Source organism: Convolutriloba macropyga, chromosome 3 (genome assembly GCF_964194025.1).
Source record: "Convolutriloba macropyga chromosome 3, txConMacr16.3, whole genome shotgun sequence".
Classification (NCBI taxonomy): Eukaryota; Metazoa; Xenacoelomorpha; order Acoela; family Convolutidae; genus Convolutriloba; species Convolutriloba macropyga.
The window spans coordinates 65755033-65780411 of NC_134470.1; the positions used below are offsets into that span (position 1 = coordinate 65755033).

Sequence of the window (25379 nt, forward strand, 5' to 3'; positions counted from 1 at the left end):
GAAAAACGGTTTAATCATAGTTAGGTTTATTTTTTAAGGAACGATTTTAAAAAGTCAGTTAAACAGCAGACTAGGGATCAAAATGCAGCAAAAGTTCGGGAATAACTCAATTGGTGTTTTTAAGATGAAAATGTAACATTCAAAGATAATAACAAACTTGTCATTAACGCAAACAAGGTGGAAAATTAATATGCGTGAGCAAAATTGTTTAAAAAAAAATTGCACAACCCAAAAAATTTCAACAATCGAATAAAAAACATTCTTGTTTTTTGCTGTTTTTTGAAGATAAAAATCTCAGATTTACAAAAAATAAGCTAAGCAGGTAAATACTATTAAAACAAGGGTAAAATAAGGGAAGAAACAGACATTTGTTTTTTCGTAAATTTTGAAACGTTTTTTTTTCCATTTCTAATTTATAAAGACGCGTTGATTAGGCTATAATTAGATAAAATGCAAAATCTCTAAAGAATAATATCTTGAGCTAAATTTTTCTACCAACCAACATGATACTGCTTTATTGTTTTATTCAAAACATCTCCACAATTTTGTTTTTCACAGCAAAAAGCTAAAATAGCTGTCCTTAGACAATAAAAATGAAAAAAACTCAACTTAAATAAATTATGTAAATTGAACTCGAAGTCAAACTTCTTGCAACAATGAAAAAATCAGTTGCCAAAGTTGTTTATAATCAGCTAGTCCTAGCTTCTTTTAAAAGCAACGGTTTCGAGTAAGTACAGGTTTTCTCTTCTTATCAGAATCAAATTTTAAAAACTTTACTCATTAAGTTGCTCATTAAGGCAAGTTACTCATTAAGGTTGTTTTTTTCTATTTCAGCCCGCAAATTATGGCTCTGCTTTTAAAGCGATTTGAAAAAACTTTCTTGACATAATTATTAAAAGGCTAGATTTGCGTTATTTGTTATCAATTCATAAGCTGTTAGCTCACAATTAGAATTACAATTCAGAACTGTAGAAGCTCTTGTTCCAGAAAAATATTAGTATTTTGTTGTTATTAGTAATTTGTTGATATTTTGTTACTCTTTATATATTGTGATTTATTGTAAAAATTGTATTGGTAATGAGCTTAGTTTATTGTCAACTGATAGTAATTATAAAATCAGTTTGATGAATTTGTATATTTGACAAGATCAGCTGCAATTGAAAGCATTGCTTTATTACATTTGCTTCCCTTGAAAAAAATAACCAATAAATACCGTTTACGCAAAACAGTTGAAAAAAAAATCGGAACGTCTATCAAGATGATGTATTGTGTCATTTTAGACCATTAGAGACACGTTAAATGTGGAAATAAGCAATATAACAAGTAAAGCTAATCTGTAGGTCGAGCGCTTTTTTCAAAAATTGTTTTCTTGTTTGAGCTCAATTATTATACCTTTTTTTATACCTCTCTTATTTGCCTCCATTTGGCTGTCAATGTAGTGCTGCCCTTTGAGGGTCTTAGAACCCGGCTGTTGCTTGATGGGGTGAGGGTGAGGGTGGGTGACAATGGGAGAGTGCTGGCAACTGCTAGTATGTGGCAGGAACAAGTGAACAATTCCCAGTCTGTCAGCCATGTGTTGTAGCGTGTTGGCTGATTCACAGGATGTTTTGGACAGCAAAACATGGGGATGTCTGGACAGAAGACTACAGGCACGGGTCAGTGCTGAAACAGTGTTTAGTTTCCAGTCTTACTCTTGTTTTTTTTCACTCTCATTTTATTGTTTTTAGAGCAAAAGAAAAACTATTATAATTATGGTCAACAATGGGAATAAAAATCAGTTTGCTGAAATGTCTTATCAACAGCTGATCTGATTAAATGTATATACAAATTACACACTTAATTAGTGGGTAAATAACGATAAAAAATTTATTTGGGGAGTTAGGAACTTTATACCAGCGCTACTTTTTATGTTTAGAGATAACTTTGGCTGTTGGATATTTTTGGGGGAGTGATACAAGTGGTATCACTGTAATGCCCTTGAAAAACTGAATCAAATGTTCAAGAGAAATTTCCGAAAATTCCAGATTTCTAGTTTTTTTTCAAAAAATTTAACGTATATTTAGTTGTATGATACCGAGCAATTTCAGTAAGATTTTACATAATCATGTAAATTGTAAAAATCAGACAATGCTCTTCTTTGATAAAGAAATTTGACTTTTTCAGTTTATATTGTTTCTTTGATGTGCGAATGCCCATTACCCATGCTCCTAATCTGTTATTTAGGGAGTTTTTCTCGGCCCGGGTACATTCCTTTCTTCTTTACCACGTAAACCTTTGTGGGCATATCTATGAATTTGAATGTCTACAATTTATAGTAATAAACCTCAATGATGTAAATCAAAAATATCCAACTGCAATTGTTTGTAAAATACTGCGCTATCATATACAAAGAAAGTGGTTTTAAGATACCTCGGAAATCAAATCTTAGTGGTTCCCGAAACGCTGCAGAGATGGGGTTTACGACAAAGTAACACATAGAGGTCATTTTGTACGAAAAAATGCCAGCTTGATAGATGCTGGCAAATTTCTGGAAACTACTGCGAAGTCTACAGTTAACTCCAATTGAAATTTTCGTTCAAAAACTATTGGGAATAGTAATTGAGATGTTAAAATATCTAGAAGTAGATATTGAATAGTATCAAAAAAATTATTCCAGGAAAATCAAATCTTTTCCCAGTTCTTGAAAGTGCGAAATCGTGTATATGCACTTTGTATAGACCTCCTCACGTGCAATGCGTGTGATTTTAAATGACGTCTTCAATACTGCAGAATCAGCTATTTTGAAAGCTCACAACATGAATGCTGAAAAAAGACATTTTTTACCAGAAAAAAAGAAGGCCTCGCTATGTCAATGCCGATCGCAATAAAGTGAAAAGGATGAAAATACTACTAGAAAGACAGTTGAAAAAATTGATTTACTCATAATGAAACTAATTGAGAATATCATATTGTTCGCTCTAATGAGTTGCTTACCATTCAGCAAAACAAGTATTTCAAAAAAACTCTTTCATCAGCGTAGGAACAAAAATTGAAACATTGAATTCCTTTTTAAACCGCCTTTTGCAAAAATTGCCGTGTCGTGACTCGACTGTAGACCTGGCCAAAACATTTTCTCCTTTCTTTAAGGAAAAATGGATCTCAGTAAATAACGTATACCTGATGAGAAGCTATGTTTCGATTTGTCAAACAATGTAAGCCGGAATGATTTCCAACTGGTGAACTCAAGCACAAAACGGAACTTACATCGATGAGCTTTCATCCGCATTTTTTCTTTGATCTCGTGTCTGTTGAATTGTACCTGAATCCGCTTTTCGAGAAGCTGAAATTTATCGGATGCGTCTAACGATTGTTTTCTGCGCAATGATTCTCAATTTTTCTTGCGACGAGGTCCTAAGGCAGACGGAAATTTGCTTCAGCGCTCTAAAATTCAAGTTGAACAAAAAGAAGATGGAAGTAATCATTTTAAATCAAAAATACTTTAATATAAACCTGCTCACAAATTTCGTCAATTCGGTGATCCTCATAGAATTGGCTTAATTTCAACTTGATTCTGGACGAACAATTTAATTCTGTTCGTAAGAGCTGCCTTTTCTTTCTACGAAATTTTTTTTGCAGACAGTTTGTGGACAAGGGGCAGCATCGTCTCCTTGTAGGGAGCTATATAAACTCGCGCCCAGAATACTGCAAGTCGTTCTATCTCGTGTTACCCGAATACAGTTTGAAAAACTTTCGAGATCTAAAATCTGCTGCACGGTATAATTTCGGAAAGATTTGTTCAACACAAACAAGTGACTTAATGACAGAATGTCACTGGCTGCCCATCAAACTGCAAATTCATTTTTAAGCTGGTTGCTTGATGCACAAAGTAAAAGATGGAATTGCTCCAAAAATTTCTTTCCATCAAAGTTCTTCATATGTCATTCCATCAAGACGGAAATTAATCTATTATCAAATTGCGGAAAACAAATACCAGAGAAACACTCCTAAAATTAGTCTACAATGTCAAAAAAATCGCCTTTTGTGCTTTATAAATAGTTGAACTTGCGCTTTATAAATAGTTGAGAAAAATGTGGTGACATTATTCGACCTAATTTATTAGTTTCTAGCTTTGTATTTCATGAGATCACTAAAGAAATTTTCATAATTGCCTTTCCTTTGATTTTCGCTGCTTCTCATTTTAACGGCTTCTAGTGGTACCATTCGTTAACTAGTACACCATTGCTAAAGTTTGGCGAGATACATAATGCAGCGGAGTGCATGAGTTTTTGTTTAAAAAAATAATGTAGAAAAAAAGTAGATCTGGAAGTGGGCTCTTATCTTTGCAATTCAGCTGAAGTGAATTAAACCGATTTTCGCCAAGTAGAAGTTGTCGGAAACCAAATTCAACAAAAATCATTCCTTTCGTTTGTTGTAACTAAATCTTTAGGCGCTCTTAAATTTAATTGTTTCGGAAACAGGATGAAAAGTTGCCGTAATAACAGGTTTGACAAAAAAGCAAAAAAAAATCAAGCAGTATGTAAAAAAAAGTATCTATCTAAACAAAGCAAAATATCCTAGCAAATTGATAATTCGAAACCGATTTTTTTTTCGATATATTTTTGCTATTTGGTTGCAAAAAAGCACCGTCAGATGCAAAACTTTCGGTCTTTTACATTATAAATATTTTATACTCCTTATTTTAAATAAAGTTAAAAATCATAAATTAACAATTGTCACTTAGATATTGTAGTTCTGAACTTTCTGCTTAATCTTCAATTGGCTAGCGTATATTTACACAAAACACGCTCAATGCTATCACAATGGTATTTGATGGTGGCGCAAGGAATACTGACCGACAGGTGGTTTAGCCGACAAGTGAAATCTTGAAAAACTTAGCCGAAGCTTAATTCTGGTTGGACGACAAATCAGATTGATTAAAATAACAGAACTTCGTCTAGCCATTAAAATTGGTGTGCGGTCGGGTTGTCGGCTTAATTTCTTAGTTTTAGTTGACGGCTTAAAGCGCTCTTGGACAATTGGGCGGTAGCCTTTGTTGGTGCTTGAATTCAATGCTCTTATTTTCTGGCCATAATGTATTTTACATTACAACGTAAGAGCAAAATACCAGCAACTAATTTTACCAGCTAGCTCTAAGCTGGTAACATGAATATAAAAGGATAAAAATGGAGGGATGGGGTGGTAGGCTCAGCTTAGTGGTTACTTCGTATATAGTCTAGTGGTTAGGACTCAAGCATTGAAAGCTCGCACCGAAGGTTCGAATCCTTCTATACAAACTCTCAGCCACTTGCGCAACCCTACCATTTTATAAAACGATTATACAGTTGAACGAAACGTATGATTCATTTGAGGAAACAAACCAATCATATATAAACTTTTCAGATCTTCGAGAAATACGGCATTTCACCAATCTTAAATAATCCCAATCATTATTAAAAAATAGTTTGAAATAATCTTATCAAAATAAGTCACAACTTCTCTAACCTCTACTGTCGTGGTCTCGAGCACGAGTAACAAGAATTTTATTATTTTAATAATTGAATTCAAAATGGCCTAAACGTACCAAAAATTTCACAGGTATTCATAGTCCGTATAAGTATGAAAATTTACAGATCCTTCTAGATATAGATAAACTGATATGGGTTAATTTACACCTTAGTTGTGAACAAGTTTTTCCCCTTGCCGTATATGGCAAGTACTAGTGCAGTTTTTAGCACTTAACACATTGTTCTCCCTACCTGAGAACATGTCATTTCTATCTATTGGGAGGGTCAGAGAGTTGGTTTCTGATAATATCTGCTGGTGAGATGGTCGAATCTATCACACAAATTTATGGTTTATGTACATTGATAAACTTGTTGTATGAACAAATTTGAATCGATGATTCGGTTCAAATTAGAAGCCATTATTCAATTTTACTTCACCAAACATCAAGTAAGAAAGATTTCTCTATATATTGAAGTTTTAACATAAGTTGCTACGTTCGCCACTTCTCCATATATCACATCCTCCCTCCTTTTTAAAGCAAGTTTGTAGGAATAGCTTCTCCAAATCTTTCTGGTTGTTTTTTATTTCTGCTTGAAGTTCTCGTGGCCACTGAAGGTTGTTCCCCTTCAACTACTGAGGTTTCTTCAGTAGAGTTGGGTGATGCCACATCTATGTCGTTCCTACTGCTCTCAGACTGTGAGTCAGTAGATTCAGTCTTGATAACATCAGGTTCCAGCCGTGCAATTTGGTTGCCACTAACAAGCACTCCCTTGTTTGAATTGCCCGGTTGAATGCACGAAGTGTTCTTTCCTTTACGGATAATGAAAGTAGCTGGAACCGTTGGTGAACTGTTCGTCTGTTTGAAGAGGATTCGTTCACACAGATAAAAATCAGTGACTGCTGGAAGTCTTACTTTGCGTCCCAGTAGCAGTTCTACGGGAGTTTTGCCCGGCGTCTTGGAAGTTGGAAGTGTTCCAATGTGTCATCAAAGCCCGCTGTAGGATAACTCCAAATGAAACATTCAGATTTGGACTCCAGGCTTCAATAGCCCGTTTCACTATTTGGACCGCTCGTTCAGCAATCCCATTTGCTCTTGGATGGTAGATGGCAGATTCCATCTTTTTAATCCCCAGTGCTCCACATCATTGCTTTAGGTCACTGCTCACAAACTCGGGACCATTGTCTGATACTAATATTCTTGGTATCCCAAATCTTGCAAAGATTTGACTCAAGTGCAACTTCACTGTTTTTGAGGTTCTATTTCCCACAGGGAAGTCTTCTATCCAAACTGATCCCGCGTCTACTATCAATAAGATATTACTTTGATCCTTAACGTAGCGCCAGTCCATGTGGAGTCTTTCCCAAACTTCAGCTTCCGGCCAAGTAGATACTGTTTTTTCCAGGCTAGGCCTGTTTTCTTGGTATTCCTTACATTTACTAACATATCGAAGAACATCTTGACTGATGCCGGGCCACCAAGACATCATTCGAACTGCTGTTTCAGTTGCATTTTTGCGTGGGTGTTTGGGTGGAATGAAAACACAACTTCTCGCAAAATGATTCCATTGTCAATGGTCAAGGTGTCTTTCTGTTGTTCAAATCCTTTCTGTGCTTCTGAGCACTGTTTCCAGATGCCGCTTTTTATTCGTTTGGTGACATCTTGAAAGAGTCGATTCAAGCCCAGCTCAGTTTTGATGTCTGACTGGGTCACCAGGTCGGATTGGACGAAGTAGATATTGCCAGGAGCAAAGCAGACTCGATCATTGCCATCGTCGTCGTCAAATTCTAGTCTGCTCAAAGCATCAGCGTGGGGGATCTGTTCTCCGGGTGTATTATTCAATTAGAAGGCAGATCCCATCAGCTCTATCGCCCAAATCGTAATTCCTGCTGACGCTGTTTTCGAAATCTCTCCGTCTGGGGCAAAGAGATATTTGAGAGGTTTGTGGTCAGCCTGTAGAGTGAACCTTCTTCCGAATAGGAATTGTTTCAATCCTGTGACTACAAAGACGATTGCAAATGCCTCTCGCTCAACATTGGAGTATTTTTTTCGGCTTGTGACAACTTCCTCGAGACGTACATCACAGGATGTCCCTCTTGTGAGAGTACCCCGCCTATAGTTTTCTCTGAGGCGTCTGTTGTCACGGCTGCTTCCTTCGTCAAGCTGTAAGGGCTTGAAACTGGTTTTGAGTTGCAATTCTTCTCATTGATGGTTAAATTTTTTTCACGTAGCCGACTCCTGACTGCAAGCATTCGTTTCTCGTATTGATCTTATGTTGTTCCATATACCAGGACGTTGTCTTGGAAGATTACAAATGGTCTATTACCTGTTGAGGAACTCGCAAAGGCCATTGCTTGACTTTAGGACTGTAAACTTTCTGTCATTTTAAACAGAGACATCGTTATTGCCTTCTAATAGTCTTAATTTGGCCTCAGGGTCTCTCAAAGCTGAGATAAATTTAATTTTTACAAACTCTTCCTCAGTGTTGGTTACTGTTTTAAGTTGTTCGAAGTCACAATAACGTGCTTCTTGTCTGAGACGCGCTGGAAAATGGTCGTCAGATTCTCTAACGACTTAGACAACGGACAGATATTTAGCCCTTTCCGCCGTTTCTACTCTCCCTTTAGGGGAAATTTAGTTTTGAATAGCTTGTCTGATCTCTTTAAAAGGAGTATCTAACAATTGTTCAGGGCTCATAAGGCTCCTAAATTTATGGAGTACGTCCAGGCCGCATATGTTAAGAAAGAGATTTGTTACCTGAAGGTCCACTATTGTACCGTCGGTGTTGACTTTATCTTCTTTCTTCTCTGCGCGACATTTCGCCACAAAAGACATGATCGACGCAGTACATGATTCAGCATTCTGCAGATCCAAGGTTTGTCGGTCGTTTGGTGGTCTGGACACCATTGTCGTGGTCTCGAGCACGAGTACCAAGAATTTTATTATTTTAATAATTGAATTCAAAATGGCCTAAATGCACAAAATTTCACAGGTATTTTTAGTCCGTATAAGTATGAAAATTTACAGATCCGTCTAGATACAGATAAACTGACATGGTTTCATTTACACCTTTGTTGTGAACAAGTTTTTCCCCTTGCCGTATATGGCAAGTACTAGTGCAGTTTTTAGCCTTTAACACATTGTTCTCCCTACCTGAGAACATGTCATTTCTATCTATTGGGAGGGTCGGAGAGTTGTTTCTGATAATATCTGGTGGTGAGATGGTAAAATCTATCACACAAATTTATGGTTTATGTACATTGATAAACTTGTGGTATGAACAAATTTGAATTGACGATTCAGTTCAAATTAGAAGCCATTATTCAATTTCACTTCACCAAGCATCAGGTAAGAAAGTTTTCTCTATATTTCGAAAATTTAACTTAAGTTGCTACGTTGGACACTCCTCGATATATCACATCTACCTACACCAAGTGAGACATAAAACTTTCATCCAATAGGACCAACGAACAAACGATACATCAATAATTTGCAAAGGTAATTGTGTCACTTTTTTAAAAAATCGATTCGATATGACTAGCTTTAAAGAAACTTTGCATAAAAGTCACTTGCTTAACAATTTGCGGCAGAAAATTTAATTTCTGAAGTCGATCTGAAATCAAAGAAAAACATATTTAACACAAAATTTGCCAAAGAAGAGCTTTCTCATTTAAAATAAGAATGGTTTCCATAGCCATAAAAAGATGAGATTATCCAATACAGTTTGTAGATTTTATGATGAGCGTGTGGATTACATTTTCAAAAAATGTAGATAACATAACAAAATATATCAAAGCAGTCAATCTTTGCAAACTTTTTGATATCATTCTGAATAATCAATTGCTCCATTAGACATCATCACTTAAGAAACTATCCTGAAAAACCTGAGAACTGTCACAAAACTTTTGTTTCTCCAATTGTTTTTTGTTTGAATTAGTATAAAGCAATACTTATATTTGGGATGAAGAATGCATTCCTTCAGACACTGTTTTAATTGATTGCTACCTTAATATATTATAATATATTAACCAGTCGTGACAAGAAACTGTTTGATTTGTCAAAACATACTTTCTTAAACTCGGTCAGAAACTATTCTCGACTAAGAGAATCGCTGGTATCTCTGGTATCTTGTTGTTACCAATGAAAGCTGAAATCAGCTTCGACTGAATCAAGTTGATAACCACTAAAGAGTTTTAGCATTACAAATTACTTTTTTCAAATCAAAAGCATTTTTGTTTTCAAGCCGTCCCAGCATGGTTGGTATATGTGCTGTTTTTTCTGCATTAGTACCCTACTTGAACAGAAAACTGTGTTGATGAGGCATAAAATTGCTGCCGTCTTTCTTGTTTTAAGTCCAACTGGTTAGCAAAATGTTTTTCTAGGAGTAAATTTTTTTTTATCGTTTTTTGTTTCTGTTAGTGATAGTAATTGCGCGCGTGCGTGCCTGCGTGCATGTGTGCTCCTCAAACGTTTCCCTATTGCAGCACGGATTGTGCACCCCTTAACAAATCTAAAAACGTAAATTGTGGACCATGTTTTCCTATAAAACCATCTTGCAGCACCTCTTTTTCATTTTTTTATTTCCGCGCAAACATTCAGCCCAGGGATTGAAATGTTCTGCCCGGAAATACAAACAATTAAGGCAAAGATACTAACTCTTGTAAGGATCCACTCCGTATGATATGTCAATAATACTCTCCACCTGAACTCCTTTCGTCCTTTTAAGTGTCTCGTTGATCTCATGTAGACCCTGTCTGACGTCATTGTGGTACAAACTGGCCGTGTTCTCTATCAAGATTCCAACCCTCACAACTGTCAAGTCCCCTGTACTGTTTTGAAGCTCTTCCGAATGAGTCTGTTGATGATCAGATCTTGTACTTCTTGCGAAAGTTGTCCTGCTTGAAGATTTGGATTTAGTGATGATGTTTTCCGTGTTTCTTGTTATAGATCTTGTTAACAAACAAGCTCTTCTAATTAGTTAAATAATTCTGATTCTACCTGTTTTGTTACTGATTATTATTTGAGGTTTTGTATCAACGATAGAGCTCAATGGGACGCCTTACAAATTTTGGGTTTTCACTGGAATTGTTTTTTGTTCCTTTATTGTCAGTCTTCGAAATGTTTTAACTGCTTCATAGAATGTCTTCATTCAATAAGCATAGCCGGCAGATTGCCGGAAAATAGTCGCGATAGACGCTTAAAGCCTTCCATGGAATTGAAACAACTAAAGAAATAAGATGACAGGTTGACCATCAGTCCGTTAAAAGACAACTAGACTTTTTGGTTAGATTCGGACTGTCATTTTCATGAGACACATAAGCTCTATAAGGAAAAAGCACTAAAAGAGCTTTTTCAAAATTGATAACCGAAATCAAAAACTCAAGACTCCAATACTTAAGAATAAGGGCATACACGTCTGGCACTACTTAGCTGCACACTATTGATTTTTAACTAGTAAATGGTCAACAAAATTGAAGTTCTTTAAGCGAGTTCAGAAGTCTTTTTTTCAGAAAAAGTCAAAGGCCCCAAGAGTCATCGATGAAAACGAAGAATTAAAAAAAATAGCAGGACAAGTCCTGAAGTACAATTCAAAGAATTTTCATTGACTAATCAAAAAACTAGACCTAGAACGAACTATGAGTGAATTGAGAAACTTATTTCGAAAACAAAATCAGATCACATTAAAAAAAAACAGAAAATCAATGTCAAAAGGGTTCATGTGGACAAAAAAACACAAGCGAGAAATGGAAGTTTGGTTGAAACAAAAAAAACTAGGCCTAGAAGGAATTATGAATGGATTTGGAAAACGTTGAGAATAAAATCCAATCCAAAAAATCGAAAAAAACAGTAAAAATCAAAGTGAAATTGCCGCATGTGAACAAAAAAACCACTACCGAGAAAGCGAATTTTTGCTCAAACATCTTATTCTCAGTCTACTTTGAAATTAGAGCGAAACAATTTCACGCCGCAAAACCACTCGCTCCACTTGCTGTTTCGGCATGACCAAAATCACTACTCCAATTTAACTTCAAAATTCATGAAAATGCGTGAACCGATCTTGAAAAAAGCCCCCCAATACATTTAAAATTCTTTGAATTGTTAAAACAACAATTTCCCAAATAATAGCCGGTATCGCTTCGCGGCTATTAATCAAGGAATTAATATTTAAGTTCTAGTAATGTGTCATAATGAAAAGGAACATCTGCAATATACAGCAATAATTGCAATTGTTTCAGCCAATAAATGTATCAAAAAACTGCAAAATACGTAACAAAAATAGCAGTTGTTTCGACAGCTTGTAGACAATTTTATTCTTATTACTTACTCACAATGAAATGATCTGAGCTTGTTTGAGCACTATATCAGAACACATGAATTGAAAGGCAGATTACAGTTTACAGAGCTTCCTAGTGTTCCATTCGATCAAATGCTCTGTGCATTAATTTCTAAATCGCAGAGGTTAAAAAAATTACTGATGATGCGCGGCACAATTGTTAAACAATGCTAATTAAATCTTCTCATTAACTTTTACTACAAACTCTTGAAATTTTTATTTCTATTATTTAGTTTTTTTTGGAGAATTTTCTTTCAAAAATTTTTCTTAGTCAGTTAACTATAACAGTACTCTGACAGTTTCCTAAGCCACTGCCAATGGTTTCAAAAAATTGCGTGAACCATCAGTTTTTGTAAAATCATGAGTAACAAAAACTGAAAACTTTTGAATAGCAAAAATATCAGAAGCATTATTAAGTTGTAGGAGTCAGATTAAAGAGAAGCCTGCATGTCAAAGTTGAGACCCTTGTCAAGAATGAAAGGCAAAAAGGTTATTGATGCTCTGATTTATTAGCTCGAACAAAATGACAAGGCGAACATCCCATTTTTGCTGAACGTTTTGTGTTTTTCTTCTAATTTAAAACTTGTTTTTCTTTTTTACTGCATAGAAATAGTTTTTTTCCCATATATTAATAATTATAAAATCAAACATACACTAAATTTAATTATAAATTGCACATATTTTTTCATTAATTTCAATTCTCGGGGTAAAAACAAACTAACGTTGCATTGAACATCACATTCATTAAAATGAGCTGTTTTTGTAGAACCCATTGAAAACGAGAAAGAAGTGCTTGATGAATAGACAAAAAGATTATTCTACCTCACAAAAAATATTTTTGGATTTTTTGGATCAGTTTGGAGCCGCAAAAAAGTAGTAATCAGCAATCTTGATTTTACCTGCAAGCAACTTAGGTAGCAAAAGATGACCATCGTATTACATACTGTTTCACTAAGAAATTTTCTTCCGTTTAAAATTGCCGTAGTTTTAATTTACACACCAAGAAGCTTCACTCTCAATTATAACACATATAAGAAACCTTGGTTTAGAGTTTTTCTATTTCTCGCAAGCTTTTTGTTTCGTTTTTTGCTTTTATTGTAAAACTCTGAATTTTTCCATTAATAATGCTGAATTTATCAGTAGTATATAAAAAGACTTTTCAGTTTCATTGGAAAAAGAGAAAATTTAAATGCTTTTGACAATGGTTAAATGGATCTTGTTATTGTTCCGACCCCTCTTGAGGGGGGAGGAACTATATACTCAAATGGGTTTTTTTTGTTCAGTCAATTTTGGCCGATCGACATATTCATCGTAGAGAGTTGAGACTGGTATCATTAGAAGTTTTTGACAGGTAGATATCGAGGTTTAAACTTTCGAGAAAATAGAGTGAATTCCGTTAATTTCGTTCACCTTTTTTCGGAATTTTTGACTAAAATTTCGCCAATTTTGATAAAATTTAATAAGAATTTTCAAGAAAACGTTGTTGATTTTACGTTTTAAGACAAAATATATTGTCGGCTATTTTCATTGAACTTCTTTTTGTCGCAAAATCCGGCTAAATATTTCACACAATACAGACTTTTTTATCAAAAACAGCACGAAATAAATTTCTAGAGTGCACTCTGATTAAATTTGCAGGAAGTGCACACCCAAACACCTTTAACACAATCTTTGTAGACTGAAAAGGGGCCTAATTCCACTTCAACTTCCGTTATGAGTGCTCTGTAAATAAAACTTTGCCGTTTTTTGCTAACTTTATTCGTTGAAAATCAAAAACGCAGCATTTAGTTTTGATTTTTTAACTAACAAAAAATCTATATCAATGACATTCCAAAAATTAGATATTCCTAATGGACAATCAACAATAGCAGGACTAGTTCTATTTGGTTCAGACAATTTTCGCCGATCGATATATTCATCGTAGAGAGTTGAGACTAGTATCATTAGAAAGCTCGTCCAGCGAAGAATACGGAATTAGAAAGATTTTTTATTTTTGTTTTTTACAGGGAGTTATCGACGTTTAAACTTCTAAGCAAAGTAGAGTGAATTTCGTTGTTTTTATTCACATTTTCCGGAAATTTTTGCCTAAAATTTTGTCAATTTTGCTAAAATTTGTCAACAATTCGAGTGTTATTGATTTTAATTTTGAAGACTAAAAAATTATTGTCGACTATTTTTATTTAAATTTTTTGTCAAATAATTATGTCTAATTACTTCAAAATTCAGCCTTTTTCATAAAGACAGCACAAAATAAGCTTCTCTAGTCCACTTTGATTAAATTTGCCTGAAGTACACCCTCAAACACCAAAAATACAATTTTTGTAGACTCAAACGGGACTATATCTACTTCAATATACGTTGAGAGTGCTCTGTAATTAAAACTTTGCCGTTTTTTGGTAACTTTAATTGTTGTTTATCAAAAGAGCAGCATTTCTTTTAGATTTTGAAATAATTATCAATATCTGTAACATTTGAAAAATTACGTAATCCTAATGAACAAACACCATTAGCAGGGCTGGTTTTGGACAAATCTTGGACTGTTACAGCCCAAAACGAAATCAGATTGTAATCAGTCGGTCTTTTTTAATAAAAATTTCTACATAATTCAGGACCAGAAGATTACAAATCAAAGCTCAGGAGTGATAGGTCCAATTGGCTTCCTATTCAGATCAAAATTAATGAATTCAAATCTTAATTGAAATCTTATGGTCGTTTTGTTTTTAAAAAATTTGATTTTGATATAGATAATGGCTTATTGAGTTTGCTTCTATTTTTTTTCTAAATTTTGTCAACTTGTAGCTTAGTGTCAGCAAATAAGGAATGCTTCTTCTTTCTACTGATTTGAAAAACTTAACCTCTATTGCGGTTTTACGCCCTAAGTTATGGTTTGTTGGGCTTTGATGCTACTAGACTTCACATTTTTTTTATTTTTAGATATTTGCCTTGATGACTTTTGAATAGTTTTGTTTCGAAAAAGAAATCAAAGTTATTACTTAAGTTCGCCCTCTCTTTTTGTCTACTTGTTACCTAGTCTCATTAATGACAGGTCACAAAATACGTTATCTGTGTTAATAGAAGGCGCACTCGAATATATTTTGAGGGCCAAAGTATGGCTTTACGGTTTCGACAGCGTACTCTGGCAAGTTTTAATTTAATTTTTGTTTGTTGTCTTTTTGTTGATCTTTTTTAACCGCAAAAAATGAATAAGGACAGCTCCTAATGCCCTTCTATAGGAGCAATCCTAATCGTAAACCTATGGGATATTTTAGTTGATTTCTAATGGTTTTCTTTACTTTGAAATTGTTTTTAAAGAAATCAGCGAATTTTTTAAACTTTACTGTTTTTGTTCTGTTTGGTCTAATTGTTACCAAGCTTAATTATGAACTGGTCCCATATCTTTTTTAGTGAAAAACAAAATCGTTTGTTTAGTTTCAGTTTTACCTGACGCTATGTTGACTTTGTTATTGAGTTTTGTTTTTTAAAACGGACACAAAAGTTTTTGATGTAATTTTTATTGATTGTTGTTGTTGTTTGATTTTGCTTTTCGTCTTAACTCGCCTTCCGAATATTGGCATATCTCATAAATCAAGTGCATCATTTTTTACTCCATTGAGTTATTTGCTTTGGAGGCTATCTTTTTGTTCAAACACTTTTTTTTGAAAAAAAAACTTTCTTTCTGTTCCTCGTTTGGTGGACAATTATGCCAAAAATGTGGATGAGCGGGGTCGGAACTTTATGTGCAATCGCACATTACCGAGCCACCTTGTTAGAACTTTATTTCGAATAAAAATATTTGGAAACTGAAATTTCAACTCAATCATGTTCCCCTCTCATCTTTTTTCGTTATTAATTTAAGAAAAACAAAAATAGTTCAATTTATTGAAATTTCCGCAAAATATCTAATGAGGACAAATTTTATAATCGTCGGCTGAAATTGTTAGCTTAACTTTCCATAAGCGGAAAAAAATGAGCCTCACAGAAATGGTAATTGAATCCTTTTTTCAATTTTGTGTTGTTTTTGCTTTCTTTTAAACTCAATGGGATAGGAAATTTGTATTAGTAACATCAATTTCTCACACGCCAACTGTGCATTACAGTCTAATTGAAGTGTTGAACTTGTCTCCATGCTGAAATTTAATATCATTCAAAAAAGTGCGGAAAACATTTACTGTACTAACTTATGTGTTCTTGGTTAGATTCGAGGGTTCTGGAAATTCCAGCCCCAAGAAAACGTTGAGGCAAATCCATGTTGGTAAAATGTTAGCGTTTCAAATTCTTACTAATTCACAAAAGTGGAATTCACTTTCCGAATGTTAGCTTATTTATACAATTTAAATAATTAAAACTGAACCTGATGGTTGATAAAGATCTGCATTTTGGTATCCTAAATGCAAATTATTTAGGCATAATTCTGCTGTCAACAATTTTTCAATATTTATTTCCTGCAAAATAAATATCAAATTTTATTTAAATCGAAAAATTTTCTTCAGCAGATTTTGTAATGATTTTCGGTGATTATTATTTGAGAATTGAAATAAAATTTTTTATAAGTGCATTTTGTGAAGTGAAATGAAATGAAAAATACAAAAACAAATACAAAATTAAATATGGCAACATTGCTTTTAACTAAAATCGATAATCAACTATTCTTCAGCCCAGAAATTCACGATCTCCTACCTCATTAAGTGTAGCGCAAAATAACATTTTGATTACGCAAATTTAACGCATTTCTTTTGTGTATTTTCAATATTTCGCAAAGAAGCACTATTAATTGCAATATAACTTCTAAATACGAAAAACCACACAGCTAAATAGACACAAACACGTTAAAAAACAGATTTCTCTATCTTTTCGAATTATATGTACACAATCTTGTTCAATTGCCTTGTCAGAATTTCTACCTGAGGTTTCAGAGAATGGACGTTTATATTGCTAATTTTTGTGGGATGAATGCTCATCTTTAGCAACTCACGTAAGGTCTTCAGATTAAAACTGCTTTTTTTTCATTTTTGGACATGCATGCAATTTTTTGTCCAGCTTCAGTTCTTATTTTTGGATTTGTTTTCAAGATGAAGGTAGAGTGATGCTACAACTTTTCGGTCAAACCATTGTTCTTCTGTTTCCGGAATCTTCCAACACAACTTCCTATTTTTATTATCAGTCCTAATTTGCAATAATAATGCAAAATATATCTCCCAATTCCACAGGCAATAGGTAAATTCTTTAATAGATTTAGTGCACAGTTGATAATAAAAACTTTTTTTAGTATTTTTGTGAAAAGATTTTTGGTGTTTCCTTTCTACGAGTTAATCTACGAACTGTTTCTCCAGAATGTACAAGAAAACAATGTGTGCTTTTACACCTGTTTTGTCTTTTATCCTTTCTTGCATGTGATGTAGTTATAACTAAGCTTCCGCTTTTTCTGGAGTCTTAAATTTTGATTCTTAATCTTTAAATTTTTCATTTTTTTTGAAGTCATTAGAATTTTGTAAGCACAAGAGTGCTAATGTTAACAAGATCTCACATTTCGCCTGAAGATGCGTGATGATAGGAAGTGGCAGCATGGTGTTCGTAGTGACAGGAAACCTCGCGAATGAACAAGTGGTGACAGCTGATCAAAAATATAAAATAACGCCAGTAATAAAATAGTTGAATCTGGTTAGTCTGACAGGAGGTAGTGACGGCGGCTATCTTGCAACTCATTTCAAAGTGTTCATTCGCATTTGTTCACAGCGCACGCACTATCAAATTCAAGTCTAAACAGAAACAGCGCAACAGAGCCCTTCTGGAGTTGGGTTCCAAAATCACGCGGGGGTATCCGGCAATTCCCCAGGAGCTGTGGCAAAGGACGGTTAATAGGGTGGCTTTTTGGGGGGCTTAAGTTTGAGCTTTTGATAAAAGGTAGTTTATATAATATACACGAGGTCATAAAAATTGAGGGATTGTTATGAATTGTGGGAACTGTACGGCCACTTGGCCAATTAACTGGGCTATTATTCAATGGGAAAAATGGGAAGCAAAATAATGCTGGTAGTGTAGCGACCGGAGTAAGAAATAATATTAATTCTAAATAGCCGGTTAACAAGATTTTATTATGATTGTTTGTTCAAGGTTTGTTCAAAAATAGATCACATAATGATAACTGAAACATGAAATCTCATTTTTCATTTTTTGTCATTTTTAGTTTCTTTTGAAAGGCAAAGTGCAAATTTTTAATTTTTCTTTGATCTTTTGCAGAACAAACTAAGGATATCTTCAGCTTTAACCGGATTTGTGAGGAAGAAGTAACGCTTATGGAAAAATTAAATTTTGTTACTTATAATTTGTTCTTACTTATAGTGCTTTTTATAGAAAAATTATCAATTCATTTTCTCGCGGTTTTGAGGTGAAGTCGATATAGTTAGCGCTGATATCTAAAGGACAAAATATTGGGATAAAACGGATAAAAGATTAACCGATGTTTAAGCTGAAATACGGTAGATGCTTTTGAAGTAGCCAAAATTGTAACCAGACTCAAAAGTAGGCAGCCAATTGCGCATTAATTTACAAAAATGGCGGCCATAGTTGAAGTTCCGCTTCATTTCACTACAAAAACAATTGTGAAAACTTTCACAATTTGCAAATTTTTATGGCAGCAATTTCTTCTAACCACCTCAAATAAAATTCCTCACATGGTATAAGGTAACATGTAAATACTAATGGCCGATTTCCGCTTTTATTTCAAAGAACCGGTACTTTATTCAAAGTTTTTACTAATAATAGTTTGTATTTCCGGTTATCGAACTGAATAAGATAATATATAGCGCTTTAATGACTAGAGAACTGAATAACAGATTGTGTAATAACTTTTAAGATATATGTAAGTGTGTTATAAAAACAACAAAAATTAAGTAACTTATTTCGGGAATGATAAATTGGTAACGTCTGTTTCGATGCCATAACAAACTTCAACCGCAGACACTACCAGTAAAGAAAGATCTAAAATTGAAATATAAATAGTAATGGCCCGCCAGTGAGGATATATACAGCTTCCGTATAATCATATGTTCTGAAATAAAACAAAAACCATAAATCTCATTCAACATAACCAATATCATGTTGACAGGTTATAACTATAGAAATATCTAAGAATTATTACATTTAAATTACTCAACATATTTCAAGTAATCAATGATTCTAAGACAAAGTATTAAACAAAAGTCGCTTTCGAGACGCTGTCGACATTCAATCCGAAACGATCAAGTTGAACTAAAATTACAAAATAGAAAAACTTCGTGAGATCCTCAAAACACAGTTCCCCTAAAAGGTTTGATCAGTATCTGCTTTTAATGAAATAATGAAAGCCTTCAAGGGTGCTCGCAAACGTACGATGGCACAAAATGTTCAGACGCCACTGATCCACAATATTCTCTCAATTGTCTACCAATAAAAACCAATGTACACTGTCGTTAACAAAATAGTTCACATTTTGCTATTTAAAGTCTGCTTGATTCTTAAAAAAGGACTGACGTCTATACAAAACAGGGTTCACACCAGTTAGATCAAAATTCTCAAGATTTGTTTCACAACAATGAACACTAAAAAAGGAAACAACAGACACGAAAGGAGCTCTGATACAAATTACCAAGCAAAAAACACAAATTGTATCAACAGGACAAACAACTTTACCAAAAAAACAGATATAACATCTAACCCGTTTTGAAACCAAATCTCAAACTTTTAATATCTTTTAAGTAAAAAAGTGGCCTTTATTTAATTTCGATTAGATTTTCAAGTCCGATTTGGGACTTATAAGTTAGAGGGTTGTTTAGCAAAATTGATTATAAGTTCATATCAACAGACATATGTGAAAAAAAATCTTGAAAAAACTCAATTTCAATAAAAAATATTGATCGGAAGTTTGAAAAACCAAATACAATCTTGCGCTAATTCCAAATACTAAAAACACTAAGCACAAGCAGAGACGCTTGAGTTTGAAGCAGTTATGCCATCCTGATAGTGCGATTGAGTCTTAGAGTGACCAAAAAAATATCGAAGTGCAAAAGATTTTTCAAGAACTTGTTACTTTTTTAAGCAGAATTTCAGAACCTTTTGTTGTCGAATGGACACATTCAGAAGTATCAACTGTGCCTCTTCTTAAAACCATTTGGACATGTCAGCAAACACTAAAAATGATGAATCAAATTGTATAACACCAGATTTTAGTGAACAATCCAAATGAGTTGAAAATCAAATGTAGAAAAAACTCAAAAAGGTATGATAAACAAAAAGTTATGAAAAAATATGGCAACAATTATATATCCATGATTAGCTGTCAATTGAAAAAAATTGAACGCAGAAATATACGTGCCTCATAACTGATTTATGATGAATTTAATAGACGAGATTGAACTGCAAAACAGCGAAAACAACAACAAAAGCCAGAACTGGAAATTCACTCAATTTTTTAAATTGATATTATGTCCACACTTAGAAACCATTAGCAAAGAAGTCCAGTTACAAATAGGGTTCCTGTATTCTATTACTGAATTCGTTGAGATGGTTCTGTACCCACACTGAGACAACAGCAAAAAACTGCTATAATCAAAAGCCATAAATTTACTAGAATATTGTTTCAAAGAAGTCAATGCCATCAACTATGAACTGCGGACAGAAATCAGGTCCATTTACAAGTTGTTAGAATTTCAATGAGCCCTGTCAGTCTGAGGTCTTTGTAACAAAAGAACAAAAAGAACAAAAAGACCGACAAAATTAAAAAAAAACAATTAAGGGATTTTTTTAGTGTCGAAGTAAACAAAATCATAAGTGCCCTCAGAACAATTCAACCAAAAGCATATCTTCCACATTGAATCCTATGGATCACAATTAGTTTACTTCGCCAAAAGGTTAAAAGAAAGAACCAAAACAGAAGTCAAATGACAACTAAAGAAAACAGAAAAATGGCTCTAAAACCCAAAAATCTAGCTACACATGCTAATCTTTTTTTCTAGAAAATCACGAAGAATCAAAAATAAGCTTGACATCGAATCACGGTGAATGTTGACAATAGAAACATATCGGCAAAAAATATTTAAAAAAGTTCAAAAATTTGTGTTAAAGAAAAAAAATCACAAAAAATTTTACACCTCGACAACCCTCTACGCTTGACGCCCCCCCCCCCCCCCCCCCCTCGTAACAATAAATCATTTTAGCACTTTTTATCAGAAAATTTAACAACACGATAAAAACAACGCGTTCTATATTTTCAAAATGCACAATATTTGGTGACCTGTTGGAAACAGAAACAGAAAATATTCAATCCTTTAAAGCAAAGCACGCTATTCACTTAATAGCTACCTTCATAATAAAACTGAACAAATTTTCAGGTCGCTCCAATTAAACATAAATATGATTAAAGACAAAGGTTGTATATTTTTCAGTTTAAAGCACTGTTAAACTGAATATACACACGCTAACTAGTTTATAGATTTTTAAACAAAATGCCAGTAACTTTTAACAAGATCAAAGTATTCAAACTGTAATTGTTAAGAAGATCAAACTCTTTGCCTGAATAATTGCGATGATAAGAACTACCGCAGTGTTGTTAAAAGCAGCAAGGGTCTTAAGTAGTCAATCCTTTAGAAGACTGGATATTTAAGAAGAAATAAAGAAAACTCAAAACAAATAATTGGATTTGGAAATCAACGCATGTCATTCATCTAAGTTCACAACATTTTAACATTTTGACGGATATATTCATTTAAACTCGAGCATGATTAAAAGATAGGCTGTAAAGTCTCTAGTCTTTGTCAAAGATCCTTTAATTATTAAAACCTCCAGGTCTAAAGCGTCGCACCAAAGCGCTCACAGTCAGTTTGTTGAAATATGCTACATTTTAAGATCTTCGTACTAATTTTGAATTGAGATTAGTATGACAAACGAGTAACACAAAAAGTGCCACTAAAGGATGTGACACTCAAAGTGTGTCATTAAAGTGCAAAGTGTATTACAAAACGTTCCTTAAGCCGCAGCAAAAAATGTACTTACAGAAACCCGTGTCGAAAGTACCCCATGGTTACACCCCAAACTGATGTAAGAGTTGCGGGTAACTGTCAATGGGGGGTAAAACGATGTATGATTAGGGTGGTAATGGGGGTAATGATGAGAATTTTTAGATTTCACCCCCCAAAAATTACCCCCCAAAAAGATGTAAGATTAGGAGGCTAAAGCGAACTGGCTGTGGGTTCAAGGCTGTCACTCTGCCACTATGGACGTAAAGCGACGTAAGAGTGGGGCTGCCAAGGGGGGGGGGGTAAAATGATGCAAGAGCAGGGGAAATGGGGCGTAAAACTATGCAAGAGTGGAAGGGGGAGTTTAAGGGGGGGGGGGGGGGGTAAAACGACGCAAGAGTGAGAGGGTAATGAACCGATTACCCCCAATCTCAACCCTCAAATAACCCCCTACTCTTACACCAATTTATTTCCACCCCGCCCCCAAATCACCCCCTTACCCCCACCCATACATACCCCCCATTACTCCCACTCTTGCACCGAATTAACCCAAATACCCCCCAAAATGATGTAAAAGTTTTGAGGGGAATTGACTGAAAACTCCCCCGATTACCCCACTAATCTTACATCTTTCTGGGGGTGTAAACTCGACATTAGACAAAGAAATTTTTGAGACAAAAATAAGATACATTCATTTTCTGATAAATCAAATTTAAATCTAAACAAATCAAACCAAAAACAACAAAGTATGCAAACACAAAAAAATTATAACAATTTAAGAGATTGTGTGAATGGCAGTTAAATTCAAGTAATCCCAAAAGATGACAATCCCTCTAAGTATGTTCTTTTACGCTATGAACACATTTTGAAAAAATTTGATCGAACTGAATACAACAGTTTAACTTTGCATTCTTTATCATTTTCATTCAAGCTTGTTTCTTTATATACTCTATGGTAACAGAAAGCTACGGGCACATAGAGAATTTTCAAAAGAGCCATAAACATCAACTATTAAACGTTTTGAAATCAAATCATTTCTGTAGCCGTGAATCATTGCATTCTTGGCATTTTTAACATGTTGGAAACGATTTGTTTTGTTTTTGACTGACGTTTTTAACAACATCAGTCCATATTTTCAGACTTTTTTATCTAAAATTTCACAAGGAACCGTCTGTTTTTGAAATTGGTTCTTTTTGTAATTAGATTCAGATCGGAACTAATTTTAATTAACTCACGGGAGCATCATCCTGTTGGAAAAATGTATAGAAAATGCACCTTTTCTTCAAAAGCTTACAAAATTTTCAAGTAAATGGGAGCCATAAACTTTTTTTGAATATCTAAGGAACAATTTAACGTCCATCTGATTATATTGTAACTTGAAACGAAGAAATCTTGCCTAAACCCAGAATATTTGTGTTTCTTGTCAAAAAATTTCGTTTCAGTTCTTCGAAAAACTCATGCATTCCTTCTATAGAGAGGCCATGAGCCTGTTGCTTTTTCCTTAACGTTTGTGTGCACGCGGTATAAAAGATACTTATTTTCAATTGAGTTCCTTTGTTTTCGTCCGTGAAAAGCGTACAGTTTCGAATCGTAACCATGGGGCAAACGGTAAAAATGGGAAAATGAGATGAGTGAAATCTCGTTTAAAGCTTCACGCCTTTCTCATGCCTTAGCACAAGTCAAACGATGAGAAAAATGACTCTTCTGGAGAACAAATTGTGCTGTGCGTAGATTTTTGGTACTTGCATTTAAATAAAATTTTCAGAATCAGTATACTATTACTTAGTACACCGAACTTGATTATTTGCTGCAAGTGGATTTATGAACGATAGTGCAGAAGGCTCTAAGGTTTACAAAGTTTGTCCAGGTATTTGATCCCAACTTTTGTGAGATTCGACTCTTCTATAATTCAATCATAATAAGGGGCGCTTGTTTTTCTGGAATAAGCCCTACAATCTATCAAAAAGGTGTTATTTAGAATTTAAAAATAATTAGCAGGTGAAAATCAAGACAACTAATTGGTTAATTGGTTTCGATTGTCGAATCTGAACCCGAGAACCAAAAGGTCAGGGAGGAAAAGGTGGTGAAAACGTCATACAGGCACGCCCTTGAGGAATTCTTTGAATATATAAAAATCTACCGTCCTTTCCATTATGAAACAAACCTTATTCGCCCGGCCACACTCCCACAATGTCACTCATTTAAGGGCAACTGAGTACGAAGAAAAATATTGACTAAGAATTTCACAGGAATACCGCGATCCTGAACTTGCCTCGAGAGCAATAACAACACAAAGGGAGAATTAGCAATGCAATGTAGATTTCTAAAAATTCAAATTTTGTTTTAGAAGAAAAAAGACAAAGATGTAACAATTCATATATTTCTATAATTCAGTCTTTCTAACAATTCAGTCTTTTTAAAGACAAAGATGTAACATTGTAACAATTCAGTTTTTCTACAACACCTCAAGATGGAGATATTATAGAAAGACTGAATTTCTACATTATACACTCCGACGGAACTACGAATCTTTCCCCGGAAGTTTCCTCCACACGTAGTTACCAAGATCAAGGTTTCACAGAAATAAAATCAAATGTGCAGTGAACAGCGGTAAAAATTATTATTCACGCCAGCGCCCGCGTCTTTTAGAGGTGAATGCAGTAAACATTGCAAGAATTGCGGTGAATTTAGCGGTGAAATATTATTTTTTTTGCATTATTCACGGCAATTCCTACAAAAGTTAATTATATTCAATCTTGTGCCCTCTTGTTGAGTAGTTACGTTTTCTTCCTTTGAGCCAGCATAAGCTTCATGAAGCCCATATACCGTAATTATTACATTATTAAGGCAATTTTCAGCGTGAACACTTTCACCCGGGCAAACAAAACTTTTGAGGAATGGGCGAAAAGTTATTTTAGATAAATGTCACTCATATAAGCACATAGGGATCAAAAGAAACACAAGCAATATCGTCATGTGCTTTCCAGCATAAGGTTTCAGCCCGTCAGATCTCAAAAAAGCGCGGGAAAGACTGAATTGTTCACATTTGTTTATCCTAGATGCTTAATGTCAATGATGAAATTAAGTACAATAGTGCTCATAATACACACTGGTCAGAAAAACTATAGAATTTTTTTTAACTCATACCTTAAAAAACTTTTTGCTGCCAGAAAGGTTGATCTTTTCTTTATAGAAAAATTAGCTTTTGATGTTTGCAAACTACAAACTGTTAGTTTATTGGCCCCCAACATAGAAAATTTGATTATTAAAATTTAAAATTCACGCACTATTCATTTTGCTATATTATATTGAAAGTAAGCAATAACCAGGCAAAAACTTGAAAAACTTCTGGAAGCCGACTTGTGTTGGATGGCGCAATTATTAATTATGATTGAAATTGGCAATTTTTAAAATGGAGGTATTAGAGCTATAAATCAGCTTTGGAACACAAAAAAACTTCTTGAAAAAAAATTTTTACCAAAACAAAAAAATTTATTCATTTTAGAGAAATTTCCGAAAATTTTCCATATTTCTGCATATTTTATACGCCAGTGTTACTTTGATATTTCTTGGT

The 25379-nt window shown here is 34.2% G+C and overlaps 2 protein-coding genes across 2 annotated transcripts in view; both read right to left on the minus strand.

The window, feature by feature from the left end:
- The window catches only part of LOC142336367 (proteasome subunit alpha type-3-like), a 418015-nt gene extending 404735 nt beyond the window's left edge, over nucleotides 1-13280 (minus strand). The window contains exon 1 of the mRNA XM_075385146.1: nucleotides 13271-13280. The gene's annotated coding sequence lies outside the window, so the exon portion shown is untranslated. The remainder of the gene's footprint in view (nucleotides 1-13270) is intronic.
- The window catches only part of LOC142336706 (uncharacterized), a 70325-nt gene that overhangs the window by 40410 nt on the left and 4536 nt on the right, over nucleotides 1-25379 (minus strand). The window contains exons 2-4 of the mRNA XM_075385619.1: nucleotides 17341-18864; nucleotides 10139-10431; nucleotides 1405-1662 (exon numbers count right to left, since the gene is read on the minus strand). Coding sequence (XP_075241734.1) covers nucleotides 1405-1662; nucleotides 10139-10431; nucleotides 17341-17519 — 730 coding nt within the window. The 5' untranslated portion in view covers nucleotides 17520-18864. The remainder of the gene's footprint in view (nucleotides 1-1404; nucleotides 1663-10138; nucleotides 10432-17340; nucleotides 18865-25379) is intronic.